We start from the raw sequence: 18775 nt of genomic DNA on the forward strand, positions 1-18775 counted from the left end.
TAAGGCTGAAACAAATCAACAAGGTGGAGAGAATGAGAAAGATCATAAGCTTATTTTTTTTATTGTTTTGTCATGTGGTAAGAGGATGGGTAGGATTACAGGGTATAACAGGCACAGGAAAAAAAAAACAGATCTGGAAGGGCAGTCTGTAGCTAACACCTGGATATGATCATTGGCCATCTCCAGGTACTGAAAATGCCCGTCACCAGGAGATTTACATCTGGAACTGAGAAGCCATGCCTTGAAGGGTGCTATGAAAATTATTCTAATCCATATCAATTATGATTTGTAATCCTTTTAGTGGTTGCTCTTGAAAATAAAAAAAATAAAGGCCAGAAGTTGATGAGATTTCCTCAATTTCATGTTGTCGTGTAATAAATTTATTACAAAAGTCACAGGTTACTTTATGACAGGTGCAGTTTAATTAATCAGAAATCATTAAGACCAGTGAAGGAAAGAAAATTACTGTTCCAAAATAACAGGAAGATGTATCAGGCTTGGACTCTAAATAGTTCCTTTCTCTATGGTCTTTTTAATTAATGTGAGTTTTGCATAATAAAAACCTTGGTAACACAAAATTTCAGCATTTTCATTTTCTCAGAATCTAAACGAGATGAAATGCGCGTGTGTGCGTGCGCGCGCGCGCGCACACACACACACACACACACACACACACACGAGTTTTTCCCCAAAATAGCCACATTCTTTTATTCAATTATTCAATACATTTTTAATTCAAAGAATCACCACACAACCTAGGCACAATATTACGCATTTTACAAGCAAAGTATTTTACTAATTTTCATGTCAATTGCCAAAGAGTACAATAAGTGAACTAGTTAAAGGATATGCTTCTGTACATAAAAATAATAATGTATTTATACAAGTGTATGGAACAGAGTTCAAAGGTAAGAAAAACCCTAGCATCTCAATAAATAGGATGTGTTCCTATAGCACAACATGCTTTGTTAGGAAGTCGTCCAGTCAATTTTATCAAGTGCTTTAAGTTCTCCTGAGCTAAGTTTCTATTTCCCCCAAGGACAGGTTACATTAATAATGACTAAATCTGAATGTCTACCTTTCATTAATTGCTGTTTATTTGCATCCTGATAGCAGAGATGGAAGAAAGGATAATTTAATCGTTTCCCAAAAATCTTTGTGATTTACCAGTTCTTTTGATTTTCCACTTCCATATTTTAAAAATGTAGATTAGTCTAAGCTCAAGCACCATACAAGAGGAAAAATACATGTTTTTGGCAGAGCAACTATATTTTATATCACCTTTGTCCCTCTGGCTATAACAATTCTGTTTAGAAAATAAACATTGCAAAGCTAAAATAATTGATCTATATTGTCATAAAAAAGAATATTAAATACCTTTGGTAAAAATAGATATATTTCACAAGATTAGAAAAGCCAACAGTTATAATGTCAAAAGAAGAAAATAAAAATGTACACATTAAAACACATGAACCAACTTATGAATAAAATGAAGGTAAGGCTACTCTTCTTTTCTTCGGGTTCTCCTCCTTTGAACCCTAAATGAAGGTCTCTTTTTCCAAATGGTTGATGTTTGAATAAGAAGTATGGAAAAATCCAGTCTTTCCAATGGCACCAGTTTAAACTGTAGCAACATAGTTCCTCTTCCAAAACTAAGTTTAGAGAACATAGAGTATTCTGGTTTATTTATGCAAATATAAAGGGAAAATTCTAGATTTCCTATAATTTTAGGCCCACAACAATGAGTTTTTGTGTTAAGCAGGGTAAATAAGTCAGATGCTCATTTGTACAGGTTTTTCTTTTACTGACATTAACCTAAGCCACAACAGGATAAAATATAGAATGTAGCTAGTTAAAAAAGAATACATCAACTCTGTCAGTGGCTAGTGATCGATAGACATTTAGTTTTAATTTTCCTCATGATTTGCAGACTTGTTCTCTAGTCCTTTGGGCCTCTTCTCTGAAGTTCTTCTTCACAACTCCTAACTCCACTCCTCTTGAGCAGATGGAAGGTCCTTGAAGCCAACAACTGAGATTATGGGTGGAGATAATGCCTAAATTTTCTAACAAAGCCAGAAGCTGCCCCTGACAGCACTGGGTTTAGGATGCTCATTGGGCACAACTACCCTCCTGTGTTCCCTCTACATACACAGTCACATTCCTCATGGTGTTCCAAGGCCACATCAGTGAGTGATTTATGCAGTCCTCTGACTCCAATCTTTGGTCTCAACTGAAGGACCTGTAAGAAAACAGCATAAGCCATCTTAAAAATCTGTTTATATCTGTATGTTTGATTTCATATCTAAGTGTCATTTCAAAGAAAAAACTTGAGGCCCAAGAAGGAAATCTGATTTGTAAAGTTCCAATAGTGAAGGCATCTTGTAAATATTACTCCATCTTCCCAAATCACAGTCTTAGCATCGTTCTATAAAAGAACACTTCAAAGCCAACAATTTGAAAGCACACTGTCATTATTTTTCTTCTGTAAATATACTTGAGAAACTTTTACCTCAAGTATTTTGAAACTGTTGATGCACAATTTGTTTTTCTGTTTGTTACCTTCTTCCTCTCATTCCTTTATTCACACTGAACAAATATTTACACTTGGTGCAATACATTAAATACAGGAATAGTGTGGAGGGAAACATGATCCCCTGCAGCTGAGCTTGCTCAATTATGCCACTCATTAATTTTCTTGGCTACACTTCAAGTCCTCTATAAACTTGATGAGATGGATTAGATGTACTTCATAGACATCAGCCTCACAGCTAACTTTCGGCAGCTGGATCCCACTGTGTAGAGTTAAAGGAAGTCTGGCAACCAAAACAATAATGCCTCTATTAAAGGAAGTAGCTCACAGTTCAGATTGCTGAGAATTTTTAGTAAGAAATACAGCAAAACAGACACTCAAACTAAACATATTTCCTTTTAATACTGTTGACAGAAGGATTTAGCTGTATATTCTATTGAGGATTATCTGAAGTATTTGATGTCATTCACTATTCAAGTATAGTGTATTTTATTGCTTACAATAGAAATTATAAAGCTTCAAAAGTTGTGTTATTTGTACTCTGTGAACAAAGGACATTAAAGGACACAAAACCATCCAGCTTCTCTATCTGCCATGTCTGTGATAACTTCATGAAGCAACCTTGAAACACTACCATTGCTTTAAGTGTTCATTAATCCACAAAGACACAAGTCAAATCTTATGACTGGTTTTATTTGAAGATTTAAAAGAAGACTAGAGAATGCATACCTCATTTGGTGAATGTGATTCCATCAGACCTTAATTAGCTAACATTTTTTTGAATACTTACTGGGTACTAGGAACAAAAGTAATGCTTTCATATACTTTAACTCACAAGAATCAAAATGCACAGTTATTACCTCTAATTTCTATACGAGTGAACAAAGACTTAGAAAGACTAAGAGACATAGTTGTTATTCTTACCTAGACCAAATATGAATAATTAAAGCAAGATTTGTAGGTCATAATTTTATAAAGATTCAAGATGACCAATCATATATTCTACTCATTTAAATAAGAATTTTTGTTCCCTAATGAGATAAACTTCAGAGTCTTACAATAACTAGCAGAAATAGGAAACTTTCAAAGTAGGCTTTTCCATCTATTATAACTCACAATTCTAAAACCAAAATTATTAAGATATTATTACTTTAATGTTAAAATCAGTCAGATAAATATTGAATATGGTTGTACGCCAGTACTTGTTTTTTGAATGAGAGTGTCATAAAATGAATTAAATTTAATTTAATAGTGGTGATATTTCTTATTACTTCATATCAAATTGTTTCTGGAATGGGGCTGGATAAAATAAAATGCAATATCAGCAGCACAGCCATTGTCTTCAGGTCCTGCCTTCATCTGTATGAATTTCTCATTCAACAAGAAGAACATATACAATGACAGATAAAGTTTGAGAGACCATCATCCTGACAGCCTAAGTGATACCTCTTGCTTGCCCTCACATGCTCTGCCCAGATATCTCTGTTGAAGAAAAGCTTTTTGTATTGGTCTATAATGTTTCCAGAGGTGTATACAAATACTAGAATTTCAGAATGTTTGATTACCTTTAAAGAGCTGAGTGAGAAATTCTAAATAATGGATGGGGATATAATTAATGTTTTCATTTTACATTGCAAAAGTGCAAGTTCAACTTTGTAAGACAAAAATAGAGTTGGAAAATGATTAGGAGGTCTCTGATATTAAAGAGGAAGGAGGTAGCTTATGATACCAGATAAGAAACAAGGTACAGCCCACAAAGCTTAGAATGTAACTCAATGGCAAAGTGATTGTCTATCATGAACAAGTCCTTAGTTGTGGTTTCGTTCTAGTTTAAAAACAAAATGTTCTCCATAAACTCATTGTTAGGAATATGGTCCTCAGATAGTGTGTTTTTTGGGACTGTGTTGGAAACCCTTCAAAACCATACCTGGAAGACAACAGAGGTCCTTTAGTCCCTGTTGGTCTCTTGTTTTCTTACTTCCTCTCTCTCTCTCTGTCTGCTTCTGTCTGTCTCTGTCTCGCTCTCTTTTCCTAGGTGCCATAAGGTGAGCTACTCTACCCTGCCACTCACTCTTCAACATGGTGGACTGAATCATCTAAAAATGTAAGCAGAGTAAGTTTTCCTTTTGTTAATTATAGACATTCTGTCCCAGAGATAAATTTTTAAAAAGATAACAGAAAAATGACACAAAAAAGTAGGTAGCTACTATGATTACTTAATCATATTGTTCAGAAACTTTTATAAGCAGCTAGTGAGAAAATTTAGAAATGTTTGAGAGTTGAGCTACAGAGCCTTGGAATACTATTAGCAGAGCTTAATGGATGACTGTGGTAGAATATTTGAGGACCATGATTCCAACAGGAATGCAAACAGTGAAAGCCAGTCTCATGATGTTGCAGATGGTAATTAGAACTCAATTCTATGAGGAATTGTACTGGAGGCTATCCATATTAAAGTATGCAAAACATCTTGTTTGTTTTTGTCCATTTCCTGAGACACTGTGGGATGCTGACTGTAATGGCAAAAAAACTCTTCTACTTGAGGAAGTTTCAAGGTAGTCCATCCTTTAGGCTGTGGTATGGGTATTGCTTGCTGCTTTTGCCAAGTTCATAATAGGAATCTGAATTAAGAATAGAGTAGAAAAGTTGGAAAAACTCAGAGTATACCCAGAAATGAAGTGTTGAGACTGAGGAAAGTGCAGCTGCTGAGGATACAACAGACATTAGAGGGGGCTGGGAAGGTGGCTCAGTGGTAGAGCGCTTGCCTTGCATGCATGAGGCCCTGGGTTCGATTCCTCAGCACCACATAAGCAAAAAGAAAAAAGCCGGAAGTGGCGCTGTGGCTCAAGTGGTAGAGCGCTAGCCTTGAGCTGAAGAGCTGAGGGACAGCGCCCAGGCCCAGAGTTCAGTCCCCTCAACAGGACCAAAAAAAAAAAAAAGAGAGAGAGAGACATTAGAGAAGAGTCAAGTACTTTGCATCAGAATAACAGGAATAATGATTTGGAGATATCTCTGGAATTGGCCATACTCTATTCAAACCAACCTGAATGGTATACATGTTTTACTTATTTGTATTTAAGAAGAGAATAAGTAGGTGCTCTTCTCACATAGAGCCTTCTGGTGATATATTTCTTCAAGTTCAGTCATCCAGGCACTCAGAAGTCAATACAACTGTGTTCTAAGGAAGCCTGGCCATTGCTCAAGTTGTCAGTACATTGTGGCTTCATACACATGATGTTGGGTTTGCAAGCATACATAATTTCTAGAGTTACAGGGCCTTAGAGACTGCTACTGATATTTAAAATGAAGAGCATATGGAAGGTCCAGTTTCTTGAAAGCAGTCTTTGAGCAGACTTACAGAGTGAAGCTAAAGTTGCAATGGACCCAAAGAAATGAGGTGCCGAGAAATGAAATACCTCTGGAGGAAAGCTTCACGTATGATGCAAAGCCAGAGCAAAGGAGAAGTTCTCTGTGCCACAAATGACAAGCTTTAGGCACAAGATTGCCTGGGCCTTTAGGAGTCCACATTCCACTATTATGTATCCCTGATGTGGGACATAAAAAGCTACTGGTTTCTAGGTTGCCATCTAGGGTTTCAATATGACTTTGGTTTGATGTTTGCTATTTTCTTATTCCTCCCTTTTAGGATAGGAATGTTTATTTACTCTGTACTATTTTAGGTTTGAAGTGTATATCTTTATTTTTATTTTACAAGGGCTCTCAGCTAAGTTTCCCTTGCATCTCAGAGGAGACTTTAAACTTGAAATTTTCAATAAAGTAAGAACTGTCTAGCCTTGGACACCATTTGAAATGGAGCAAGTGGATTTTGCATTATAAAATAACCAGGAGCATTTGGAGGCCAGTGGTAGGATGCTATTATTCGAATATAAAATGTCTCCATAGGCTCATGTGTTCAAAGTATGGTCCCCAGCTGGAAATGCTATTTAGGGAGAAAATGTAAACTTAAGGGTCCAGGGTCTCACTGGAAGCAGAAAATCACTGGGGCAGATCCTTGATGCTATCCTAGCTCCTTTCTGTATTCACATCTCTGCTTCCTGAGTGCCATAATATGAGCTGCTGTGCTCTGCCATACTACTGACACCAAGAGCAAAATAAATCTTTCCTTCTTTTAAGCATGTTAGGCACTCGATAACAGTAATAATTAAGTCAACTAACACCATGAAAGGATCAATCAATCAATCAATAATAATAGTTTGAAGAAGCATGTCCCAAGGAAATCTGTACTTGAGAGTGTGAAAGAGCAACAATGAAACACAGAACCACCAAGCACAGAGACTCAGCACATGCAAACCTGGACTTGTTCAGGTTAGTGATTTGGAATGGGATTCCTTTCCAAATTCTGGCAGTTAAATGGTACAAACTTTCCCCAATGGATCTAAGGTCAGCAGAGTAAAACTATTTTATTAAGAAAAAAAGAAGAGCCAGGAGCCAGTCAATCATGTGGGTAATCCTAGCTACTTAGGAGGCTGAGATCTGAGGATCATGGTTCTCAGCTAGCCTGAGCCATAAAGTCCATGAGACTTTTATCTCCAATGTACCACCAGAAAACTGGAAGTGGTGCTGTGGCTCAAAGTTGTAGAGAACTAGCCTTGAAGAAAAATCCTCAATTCAATCTCTATGACTGAAAAGAAAGAAAAGAAAGAAAGAGAGAGAGAGAGAGAGAGAGAGAGAGAGAATTAACCATATGAATATATCAACAATATGAATGTCATTTAATTATCATACATTTAGAAGAACAACTATAGTTATATTACCTGTAGGTAAAATATGGCTATGATCATCCCATGCAAAGTCTGGTGATCAATGCTTTTTCGGAAGAAAGCTACTGAGTCTGAAAGTTTTGCTGATGGTTTTAAACTAAAGAATTTTTCTGAGGCTTAAAAATAGGTATTATATACTTAGAGCCAAAGTTTTACCTAAAACTAATATTATTTATATAAAGAACTGTAGAAGAATAGAATGGAGGGAATTATTGTTGACCTGGGGCTTGTGGAACCACAGCATGATGCATTCTCAGCATATGGTAAGCTTGTAATTAAAAAAAAAAAAAACATAGTGTCAAGTCTGGGTTTCTGGGTTTCTAGGTCTAAGAATGGTGGTCATAAAGTGCTAGACCTAAAGCCTAACACAGGTTCTCAAATCCACCTACTTCAGCAAATTCAAGGTTGAATAACTTTAGGTATGAAAACATCACAATCACAGATAAATTCATATCCTTATCACATCTCTTAGGTTACACCAGGCGACTCTAATACCAGCCCAGTATCTGAGGCATTTCAATTTTAATACTCACTAAGAGCTAACAACCTAAATTGTTTTTCCTGCTAGTATTTTACCTCAGGGCCTGGTGCTTGTTCAAATTGTACTTTACCATTTGAGTGATGCTCCCAGACCTGCTTTTTTGTTGGTTCATTGGAGATGGACCATCATGGGCTTTTTGCTAAAGGTGGCTTTGAAAATTGATCAAACAGAACTCAGGCTCCTGAATAGCTAGATTATATGTATGAGTCACTGGCATTCACCTCATTTTTTTTTCTTTATTGAGTACCCACTGGATGGGACAACAGTAAGGCTGGCCAGCAGGAGCTGGGAGACACCAAGTCTGTAACTTAAAACTGGGGCAGAAATTCATTTTCCTGAGGACTTTTAGGAGTTTTACACGACAGTATATTGTTCTGTAGTTAACAACCAGTGGCTGATTTTGATCTGTTTTCCAAAAAGATTGTGATTTAGTAACTGTCAGGGAACAAGAAAGCCAGGAAAAGCTGAGGTATTAGCCTATTTTATAGAATCCAAATATACCCCTGCCAATCACAGTCTTCACAAAGAGAAGTTCTAAACTTGAAAACACCTTGGTTATGTCATAACCCTTGTTTCTCTCTCTCTAAAGAATATGCTACTTTTCTTTTCCAAACACAAATCAATTTTAGATTCACTGTTCCATCTGAAGTCACAAATAATAAATGAAGCCACGAACACAGTAATGTACCCACCTCGTGATATTTCTTGGTGACTTTGCTGGGGACACACTGACATTCATTGCAGTTGTGGAGACAGCAGGCACAGTTTCCTCCACAACGTTTCACCAGGAGACAACCTGGCCAGAAAATGGTGTCGGTTCTCTTTAGCTCTTCCCGTATGGACACTGAGAAGTTCCGAGGTGTGCAGCTGTATAATCTTACCTCCTCTTTCAGGAGGTTCAGATCCACAACTAAGACATAAAAAAAGCAAAGAAACTGTAGATGTTTATGTCTGAATGTGCATTTATTTCATAAAGCTCTTTCATAGAGAAAGCAATAGCTCTAACAATATCCCTTGTTAGTTGAGTGACATTATAGGGCTCTACTCTCACCAACTGGACTTTCTTTTTTCTAGAAAACAAAGCTTCATTATAACTTAGGGATGAACAAAGGGATGCCATTGTGCAATATTAAGATCAGAGCCAACTAAACAGTTGAGAGTTATAAATAGGAAACTTGACAGAGAGGGTGAGGGCTACACCTTTGAACCTTAGTAAAAAAGCAGACAAGGAGAGCTTTGGAATGAAGTCTAGAATGTTAAACTGAATGCTTTGAATAAATAACAAATGCACTTTTTAAAAGGATTAGAGCCTCAGACAAAGACGAGCAAGTTTTAATCTTGTCACTAGAATTTTCTATAAACTATATAGCCAAGAAACTCATCACATACAAAAAGAGAATGGAGGAGGTATCTTTCTGAAGAGAGCTGATTATAAAATGCTGTATTTTAGAAAAGCAGAAGTTGCTAGAGAGAACAAATGTGTTAGGATATGGTCTTTGAAATTTACTAGTTTCCTTCCGATTTTTATCTTCTGCATGCTAAAGAAAGAAGTCTAGTTTTGTTATAACCATTGTCTCTACTCTTGTACCAACTTGGTTAACTATGTTGCATCTTTTTTCTTTTTAAGATTATCTACTTGTAAAGATAAAACAAAATAGCCTTTTATTGGATAGGTGTAGTGAATCCTTAAAGAAACATTGCTATTAAATCAAAATAATAAAGCTTCAGGAAAATCATAGCAAAGTAACATTTTATAAATCATCTATTCAGACACAGTTCTTTCTGTTTTAGTTTTTTTTTTAAAAAAAACTTAGGAATGCTATATAAATATAATGCATCTAGTTAAATATCTTTATAACTCTGGAAACATGATAAACTTGTATGAAAGTATTTTCTAGCTTAAGGATTGTCATTGTAAAAATACAGATGTAAAAATCAACTGCTACTGTTTGTTTTTAATCTTAAAAAATAAAAGTAATTAAGAATCAAATAATTGTTGTTCTAAATTTATTAGAGCTGTCTCCCAAATTGTCAAAGGAGGACAGTTTTAGTGTACCTGAGAACTATATTACAAAAATGTGCATATGTAATGATTCTTTATAAACATGTCAATTGAGTGGCTGGTTAAAACCTAGGTTAATGCACGGATGGGAGCTTTACTTGGTCCATTTCAACAATTTTAAGCTGAAAATTAATTTTTCCAATTTGATAGACTAAATCACAGTTTTCTTTGAGTCATGATTTTGTAAGCAATCTTTTGACTGCAAACTTTATTTTTTTGTCATTTGTGGGGCTTGAACTCAGGGCCTGGGCATCCTCTCTTTGCTCTTTTTCTCAAAGCTATCTATCTACCATTTCGAGCCACTGCTCAGCTTTTAATTTTCTAGTGGTTACTTGAAGATAAAGAGTCTCACAGATTTTCCTACTCAGGCTGGCTTTAAACTGTGATCCTCAGGTCTCAGCCTCCTGAGCAGCCAGGATTACAGACATGAGCCATCAGTGTCTAGTGAATGCAAAACTATTAAAAATTTAAAAGCAAATATCTTTTTTCTCTCAAATACACTGAAAAAAATCTCTAAGTGAAATGAATGAGATGATTATGTTAAATGACATCACATATTTTCCATTTTGCTGAATTAACCATGGATATGCAAATTTCTATTTTATTATTAAAACTATATATGATCTTATGCAGATCTTTTCTCTAGAAGGTAATATCTAGGTGAGATGAGAGAAAGAATACACAATACAAAAGCTACAATTGTTAGTGGACATTAAGATAAAAAATTTATCCCTTTTCAGAAGGTGAATGAAGCTCAAAGCTTTCAAAAGATACTGAGGTACTCTAAATAGTTTTAAACATGGTATTTGGTGAAACTAGAAAATTAGAGAGCATATGTTCTTTGTAAAATGTTTACTTAACCACAATAAAAAGCTAGATATATTTCCCGAGTGAACTGAGTCATGATACCTGCTACAATGTGAAAACTTAAACACACTTTCAACTTAATTTCCACTCATTCATCACATTTGACACACAAGGTACAGGGGTTTTTTGTTTTTGTTTTTTTGTTTTCTGTTTTTTTAGTCCTAGTGAAGCTAGACTTAGAACTAAGCATCTTATTTTATTCTATTCTGCAGTAACAATAAATGATGACCAGAAAAAGAAATAAAAAGAAAAGAAGCTGAAATATAGGACAGTATCCCATGTTGGGATGGAAAGAACTGAGTATAAATTTGCACATTGTCTTGAGATTCATGCTTCCTGCTCCTGAGTTCTCAAGAAAACAAACTTTTATGTTATGCAACAATAATCTTGTATCAGAAATTCAGAAGAGCATCTAGGCAAAAAGGAAGGAAATGGAAGTAGAAGATAAAGAAAGAAAGGAAAGGAACAGAAAACAGAAACATCCTCCCTCAAAGAAAAAATTTGATAGTGCAACTCTAGTAATATCAAGGCAGTTTGCTTCTAGCAAATAATAAAAAATACTCAGCTTTTAGATCTTCTTTTCATAACTACTTCCTGAGATAATACACATATTAGTTTTTCTTCCCAAAGATTTTAAACATATCACAAAGCAAAATCATGATTTCAAAGCAAATTCCATCACCAGTGTAAGTTTTAGCGGAAGGATAATACTGTCAAGGAAAAATATAGCCACACTTGGCTTTGTTAGTTCCTTCTTTTAAAATATGCAATCCAAGGATATTGTGTTACCATAATGGAATCTCAGGGTGGTCTTTCCAAGATGAATGTGGTAACACTGTGATATGTTTATTCTGGGGAAAATCTATTTTGATGTCTAATTAGAAGCTTTTAAAAGTTTTTCTACTGTTCCTTTGTAGAAAGTATCTTAAGCAGGCGGTCCGTTTTGTCTGTATTGCTGTTATCCCACACCTGCATTTTGGTTTATGTAAAGTTCCAAAAATATACATTGCTTTTCTCACACTTACTGTATGATTTAAAAGTTAATAGTTCTGGCAAACTGCAAAAAGTTTCAATTTTGAAGGTGTTCAATGAAAACTTGAAAGATATGGTTGGTTCAATGTTGGAAGCGTTTAAATACATGCTTGCCTCTGGCCAAAACTTGGAGCTGTAGGTATAAAGGAATGGCTGGAAGGGAGGATTTTTAGGCTGTGATCCAGAAATCAGATGTCAAAAAATTAGACGAGCTTAGAATTCATTTCACTGCCCTGCTTCTTACAGATCCACACGATAATCTACTTCACATTTGCTAACAAGGGTCTTATTCACACCGTTTCAGCTACTCTGGCAGACGTGCATCTTCCTGTTCCCAAGTGGGAGGAAGGGAAGAGAAGTGTTGTTGGTAAGTTATCCATCAAGTATTCATCAAGAAGAAATCTTATAAATATGTAACAGTGTTTAGCATCTGGATGGGATTCGACTGCCCATGCCCTTGAACACTGACTTCATATATTGCCAAAAGGAAACCACTAGCAAAATACCATAGCTGGGCAAGTCTGAACATGACCTGCTGAGACTAAATCTCAGGATCCAAGAGGGCTGCAAATCAGTTCTGGGAAGAGCAGGGATCAGATTTCTTTCTGACAGCTTAGAACAAGTCTGGTGCAATCTGCCCTGGGAATGGCTCAAATTAACTGTGCATTGTTCCTTCTATAAATTCTCGAGACTGTCATTTTATTTTCAAAAGTGATCCTTGGGTAGATTTCAGTGTTGCTGATAGACCAAAACAGATTATTGTAAGTGTATTATAATTACAATTATACAGTTATTTCTATTACATTTTTATGTCTGATTTGAACATGTCCCAACTGTACTGTCACTAGAATCCTTTCAGAAAAATCAGTTGACAATTTTTTCAATTTTTTAATGATGTGGAATTAAATTTATCATTTCACTTTTATAAGGAGATTTATCCATTTGGTCAAAAGTAATCAGTTCAAATACAAAGTTACTCAAACACAATTTTCGTGGTCAGTTTTCCTTTAGGTCATTGTTTCCTTGCTATGAATTCTGCCTTGGAAACTTCTAACTCTTTTATGTTGGTACATGGTTATTTTCCATACTATTTAGATGTTCTAGGCTTAGGAAATATAAATGGATATGGCCTTGAGCTAGGGAAGACAGGGTCGTCTTTCATCTTTAGTTTTACAGATATAGTACCCCCATTTTCTAGCCTGAGCCTGGGTTTTGCATCTCTGACCATTTCTCTTGAGTCTTTAAGTTTAAAAACTTAAAAGTAAGGCCATGTACTGGTGGCCCATGCCTGTAATCCTAGCTGTTCAGGAGGCTGAGATATGAGGATCATGTTCCAAGCCAGCCCATGCAGGAAAGTCCATGATACTCTTATCTCCAATAAACTATCCCCAAAAGCTGGAACTGGAGCTGTAGCTCAAGTAGTAGAGCACTAGCCTTGAGCTAGTCCAGGAATTGAAGCCCCAAGAATAGACACACACACACACACACACACACACACACACACACACTCACTCACCCAAAGTTAGTTGGAATGGGTTTTTGAAAGACAATGAAGAATATCATCAAAATGGCATTTGGGAAGATAAGAAAAGACAGGATTATAAGTAAAATGAACCCCAAGATATGGACACAGGATGTCTTTCTTTGTCATTTTTGGTTTTAATGTATTATGTAAGGTTTTTTTTGTTTCCTTTGTATATTCCTCCCCCTATGGTATATCCTCTATAGTCACTGTACTTGATTTTGGTACCCTGCATCATGTATATACATTTATCTAATTTGGAGAGGGGAAAGGGAATAAGAAAACACTGAAACAAGGACACAGGATGACCAATTGCAACAATGATACCCACAAGACACTATATTGGAAATGAACTTTACAACTTTGGGAGGGAAGGCGGAGGATGGGAGAAGAGTGAGGGAGTGGGGGCAGAAAGGGATAGTGGGAGAACAACAAGGGAAGGGGGTAACAATGCTAGACAAGAAATGTATCATTGCCTTACTCATGTAACTGTAACCCCTCTGTACAGCATCTTTACAATAAAATAAAATAAAAGAATGAAAAAAGGTAGGAATTTTCAACAGAAGTACATCTTTTAATTTTCCAAACTTGAGTTACCATTGATTTTCCTTTGGTCTCTATTCTCATTATATAAGTCTGTTTAAATGATAAGAAACTGGATTGTTGGAATATGCCCCTGAAGAATATTAAACTTTCCCCACAGAAGAATCTGCAATTGGCTGCTAAGAAAATTAAATGAGGCTCTACTCTGAAGAAGGAGCTTACCTCTGGATTTTCTTCCGAAAACAAAAGCCTTGCCAAGAAGCTGCCACGTTGGCCTATACAGATCTTCTAAGTCCAGCTGCCATCTGTCTGGTTCAAGATAGCGAATAAGATCTTCCAAGGTACTAAAGGCAGTAACCGCATTATTAAGCAGGTCCAGTGGTAAAGCTGAAGGGGGTAACACTGTAGGACTCACAGCTTCTGTGACTTGCTGAAAGTAAAACAATCCTCAGTTAACTTTTAAAAATGACAATGTATGCAGCAGTAGTACACAGTAGACACTATGTTGAAAATAAACTACACAACTAGTGGGTGGGTCTGAAGGGAAAAACTGGGAAAGAGCTAAGGAAGGGGTGACATTGTCCCATAAGACATGTACTCATTACCATACTCATGATATGGTAACTGCTCTGTACATCCCCTTTATAATAAGAATTAACCATTCATTTAAAAAATGATGATATATTCCTTCTCTCTTCATGGATCAACTTGCATTGACTAAGGATTAAAATACATGGGTATTGAAACTGTGCTCAATCCAAATAAAAAATAATTATTTTGTGAAGAATACATGTAGATTATCTCTGATAGGTGTTGTGAAAAATGAGAACCATATCAATTTACAATATAATAATTCATGGTGGATGTGTATATCTTTACATATATAAAAATTAAAGACATTTGCATGGTTTAACTAGAGACTCATAATGGAAGAAACAATATGATTTGCCAAGTTTTCTTCTTTTCATTTTCCTCAGTTTGGAAAATGGCTATGAAAGTTAGTTATGAAATTAGCGTTGGATGAGTTCAAAATTTAGTATCAGCTACATAAGAGGCAGAGATAGGAAGACCATGATTCACAGCTAGTCCAGGTAAGACAATATTTAAAAAGTAATTAAGTATAAAGGGCTGTAGGTATGTGTGATTAAAGTGTTAGAACATTTGCCTACCAAGCATAAGGCCCTGCCTGAGTTCAAACTCCAGTACTAAAATACATAACTGAATGAATTAATAAATAAAAGAATAGAAAATAACCCATAACAGCTAGAATGAAATGCAAGTAAAAATGTGTAATATTATTAGAGAATTTCTTAATTAAGACAGAAAATATCTAAACTACAAGATCAGCCTGATACATTTTTCTATAATATGGTTTGAAAATAAGTTTTTTATTTTTTTGTTGGTCATAGGACTTGAACTCTGGGCTTGGGCGCTGTCTCTGCACTCTTCAGCTAAAGGCCAGCACTCTACTGCTTGAGCCACAGCACCACTTCCAGTTTTCTGGTGGTTTATTGGAGATAAGATTCTCACAGACTTTTCTGCCCCACCTGGCTTTGAACCACAATCCTCAGATCTCAGCCTCCTGAGTAGGATTACAGGTGTGAGCCACCGATTCCTGGCTTGAAAATAAGTTTTAATAAACAGGATTAAAAGACATGAGAGGCACTGGTAGAGTATTTTGTCAAACCATATAATTGTCATAAGAGTATTGTCCAGAAAACAGCAAAAAACAAAACAAAACAAACCCAAAGGGCAAATTCCAAACAAGCAGATGGAATGATCAATGTATAAGAAAATAACCTAAAATTCCTGTACTAAAAACTGGAAGAACGAGGAACCCATTAGTCTTAGGTTGTACCTACAGCCAGGTCTGCTGCCTTAACTGAATGCACTAGACACAGAAACTTACATGGCTTGGGTCCCTGAAACTAATTTGAGGTCCATATTCTTTTATTTATACACATAGAATTATGTGTAATGTTAGTCATCACAGCTTTGTTTGAAACGAGGAAGCAATTTATATGTTCATACATAGGGGAATGAATTAAAATATCAGGAGACTAAAGGAGAAGCACTGAAGTAAGACAATTATTTCAACAGAGGCAGGAGAGTTTTAATAGACTGTTTAAAGATATTTGAAAATTATCTTTTTTCCTAATTTTGAATGTGAATTAAAGATAGGGAGAAACAAAGCAGAGATAAAAGTAAAACAATGTTGCCTGTGGCTCACATCTATAATTCCAACTGGGGAGCTTGAGAATAGGAGGATTGAAGTTCGAAGCCATTCCAGCAGAAAAGTTAGCAAGACACCTTTTCAGCCAACATAGCTCAGAACAATGATGTGTGCCTGTCATGCTAAGTAAGCTACATGAGATGTTGAGATTTAGAGAATTGTGGTTCCAGGTCAGGCACGACAAAAAAAGTTCTCAAGACTCTATCTCCAGGGAAGAGAAGCTGAACACGGTGGTGTGCACCTGTGATCCCACCTATAACAGGTGTTGGCTCAGATGACAGCTCATGCAGGAAGTGAGACCCTATTCCTAAAAGCAACCAGTGAAAATTAGGGCTGGAGATGTGGCTCCATGTAGTCTCATCAAAGAGCAAGGATGATGCTTGCATTAAACTTCAGTACTGCTAAAGGAAGAAAAAGACAAAAATAAATTTTAAAAAGTAATCTTTTCAGGGGCTGGGAAGGTGGCTCAGTGGTAGAGTGCCTGCCTTGCATGCATGAGGCCCTGGGTTCAATTCCTCAGCACCACATAAACAGAAAAAGCCAGAAGTGGTGCTGTGGTTGAAGTGGTAGAGCACTAGCCTTGAGCAAAAGAAACACAGGGACAGTGCCTAGGCCCAGAGTTCAGGCCCCACGATGAACAAATAAGAAGTGCACTCGTTATCTTGCCTATGTAATTGTAACTCCTCTGTACGGTATTCTCACAATAAAAAAAAATTTAAAAATGTTTTCAATAAAACTGAATCCATATATTCAAATAAATATAGGACAAGAAGTACAGAATAAAACTGTGTGTTGATTGATGTTTATAGCAATATTTAGAATAACAAAAATCGGGGAAATCTGAATTAATAATAATGGAATAGTTTAACAATAAACTATTTGATGCAGTGTAACTCCATCAAAAATGGAACCATGGGCAGCTATTTTAAAAAGCTCATTCCAGGCACTTGTAGCTTACTCCTGTAATCTGAGCTAGTTAGGAAGCTGAAAACTATCAGAGTTCAAAACTAACTCAGGCAGAAAAGTGTGAATGACTTCATCTCAATTAAGTAGCAAAAAGCTAGAAGCAGAGGTGTGGCTCAAGTGTCAAAGTGCCAGTATTGAGCTTAATAATCTCAGTGGAAGTTGGAGGCCCTGAGTTCAAGTCCTAGTATGGTAATACATACATACATACATAAATTTAATTATACAAAAAGAACCTTGCCAGGCAGTAGTAGCTCATACCTGTAATCCTAGCTACAGAGAAGTCTGAAATCTGAGGATCATGGTTCAAAGACAGTCTAAGACAGTCCAGGCAGGAAAACTTGTAACATTCTACTCTCCAAAAAGCCAAAAATCCATGAGAGGAGCTCTGGTTCAAATCACTGAACAACAGTCTTGAGCAAAAAAGCCAAGGGACAGCACCCTGCTTCTGAGTTCAAGCACCAAAACGAGAATAACACACACACACACACACACACACACACACACACACACACACGCACACACACACACACACACCCTTAAGATAGTGTGATTTCAGCCAGATGCCAGTGGCTCATGCTTGTAATCCTAGCAACTCAGAAGGCTGAGATCTGAGGAGGATCATGGTGTGAAGCCAAACTTTTTGTTTAATAAATTTTTTTTATTGTGAAAAAGCATACAGAGATAATGAGTGCATTTCTTATCAAGCATTGTTGCCTCCTCCTTTGTTTCCCCTTAACCATCCCTGCCCTCCCATCACCCCCCTCCTAACCCTCCCCTCTTCGCCAAAGTTGTAAAGTTCGTTTATCGACATAACGTTTTGTACATCTCATTGTTGCAATGGGTCAACCTGTATTCCTATTTAAACAATTTCTTTTTTCCCTTCCACTCCCCAAATTATACCAACATCAAATATAGTGAAAACGGGTTATATTGTGGTGGAGGGACACACAAAGCAACAAAGAATCATCTTATAAATATGTTAGAAACAATAGCAAGAAAGAAAAGCCACTTTAGTCCTTTTCTTGGGGTTCATTTCACCTAACATCATCTTATTTGACCTTTTCTGCTTGTCTCAGACATATACTAGTTATTGCAAATAAGGGAAACCATGGGACCTATGTTTCTTTGGCCTGGCTTACTTCACTTAATATAATTTTTTCCAAGTCTTTCCATTTCCTAACAAATGGGGCAGGAAACTTTTTTTATTTCTTTTTTTATTGTGAAAATATTGTACAGAGGAGTTACAATTACATGGGCAAAAAAAATGAGTACATTTCTCATCAAGCATTGTTGTAGCCTCCTCCTTTGTTTCCACTTCCCATCCCATACTCCCCCCATCTCTCCACCCAACCCTCCCCCCGCAACTTTTATCTCCAACAAACTACTCAAAAAAGCCACGAGTGGTATTGTGTCTCAAGTATTCACCTTGAGCAAAAGAAGCTCAAGGACAGTTCCGTGTGTGTGTGTGTGTGTGTGTGTGTGTGTGTGTGTGTGTGTGTGTACTGTGATCTCAATAGGCATATATTGAAACAAAAATCAAGTGTATAGTTTAGCAATAAGAACAGTGAATTTTATTCTTTTCATCACACAAATCCATGCTATCATCATTTTTAATAACCATTGACTGCTTGTGAAAGTTAAAAAATAAAACTTATCCTAAAACTATCCTATCAGCTCTTCCTTCTCATTCTCATTACT

At 36.3% G+C, this 18775-nt stretch overlaps 1 protein-coding gene across 1 annotated transcript in view; it reads right to left on the reverse strand.

Moving 5' to 3' along the window:
* Positions 1–386: 386 nt before the first annotated feature.
* Pdgfc (platelet derived growth factor C) overlaps positions 387–18775 on the reverse strand; it is a 219335-nt gene continuing 200946 nt past the window's right edge. The window contains exons 4-6 of the mRNA XM_013029858.1: positions 14101–14308; positions 8545–8762; positions 387–2239 (exon numbers count right to left, since the gene is read on the reverse strand). Of these exons, the coding sequence (XP_012885312.1) occupies positions 2123–2239; positions 8545–8762; positions 14101–14308 (543 nt within the window). The 3' untranslated portion in view covers positions 387–2122. The remainder of the gene's footprint in view (positions 2240–8544; positions 8763–14100; positions 14309–18775) is intronic.

The sequence above is a fragment of the Dipodomys ordii genome, unplaced genomic scaffold (assembly GCF_000151885.1).
Source record: "Dipodomys ordii isolate 6190 unplaced genomic scaffold, Dord_2.0 Scaffold123, whole genome shotgun sequence".
Taxonomy (NCBI): domain Eukaryota; kingdom Metazoa; phylum Chordata; class Mammalia; order Rodentia; family Heteromyidae; genus Dipodomys; species Dipodomys ordii.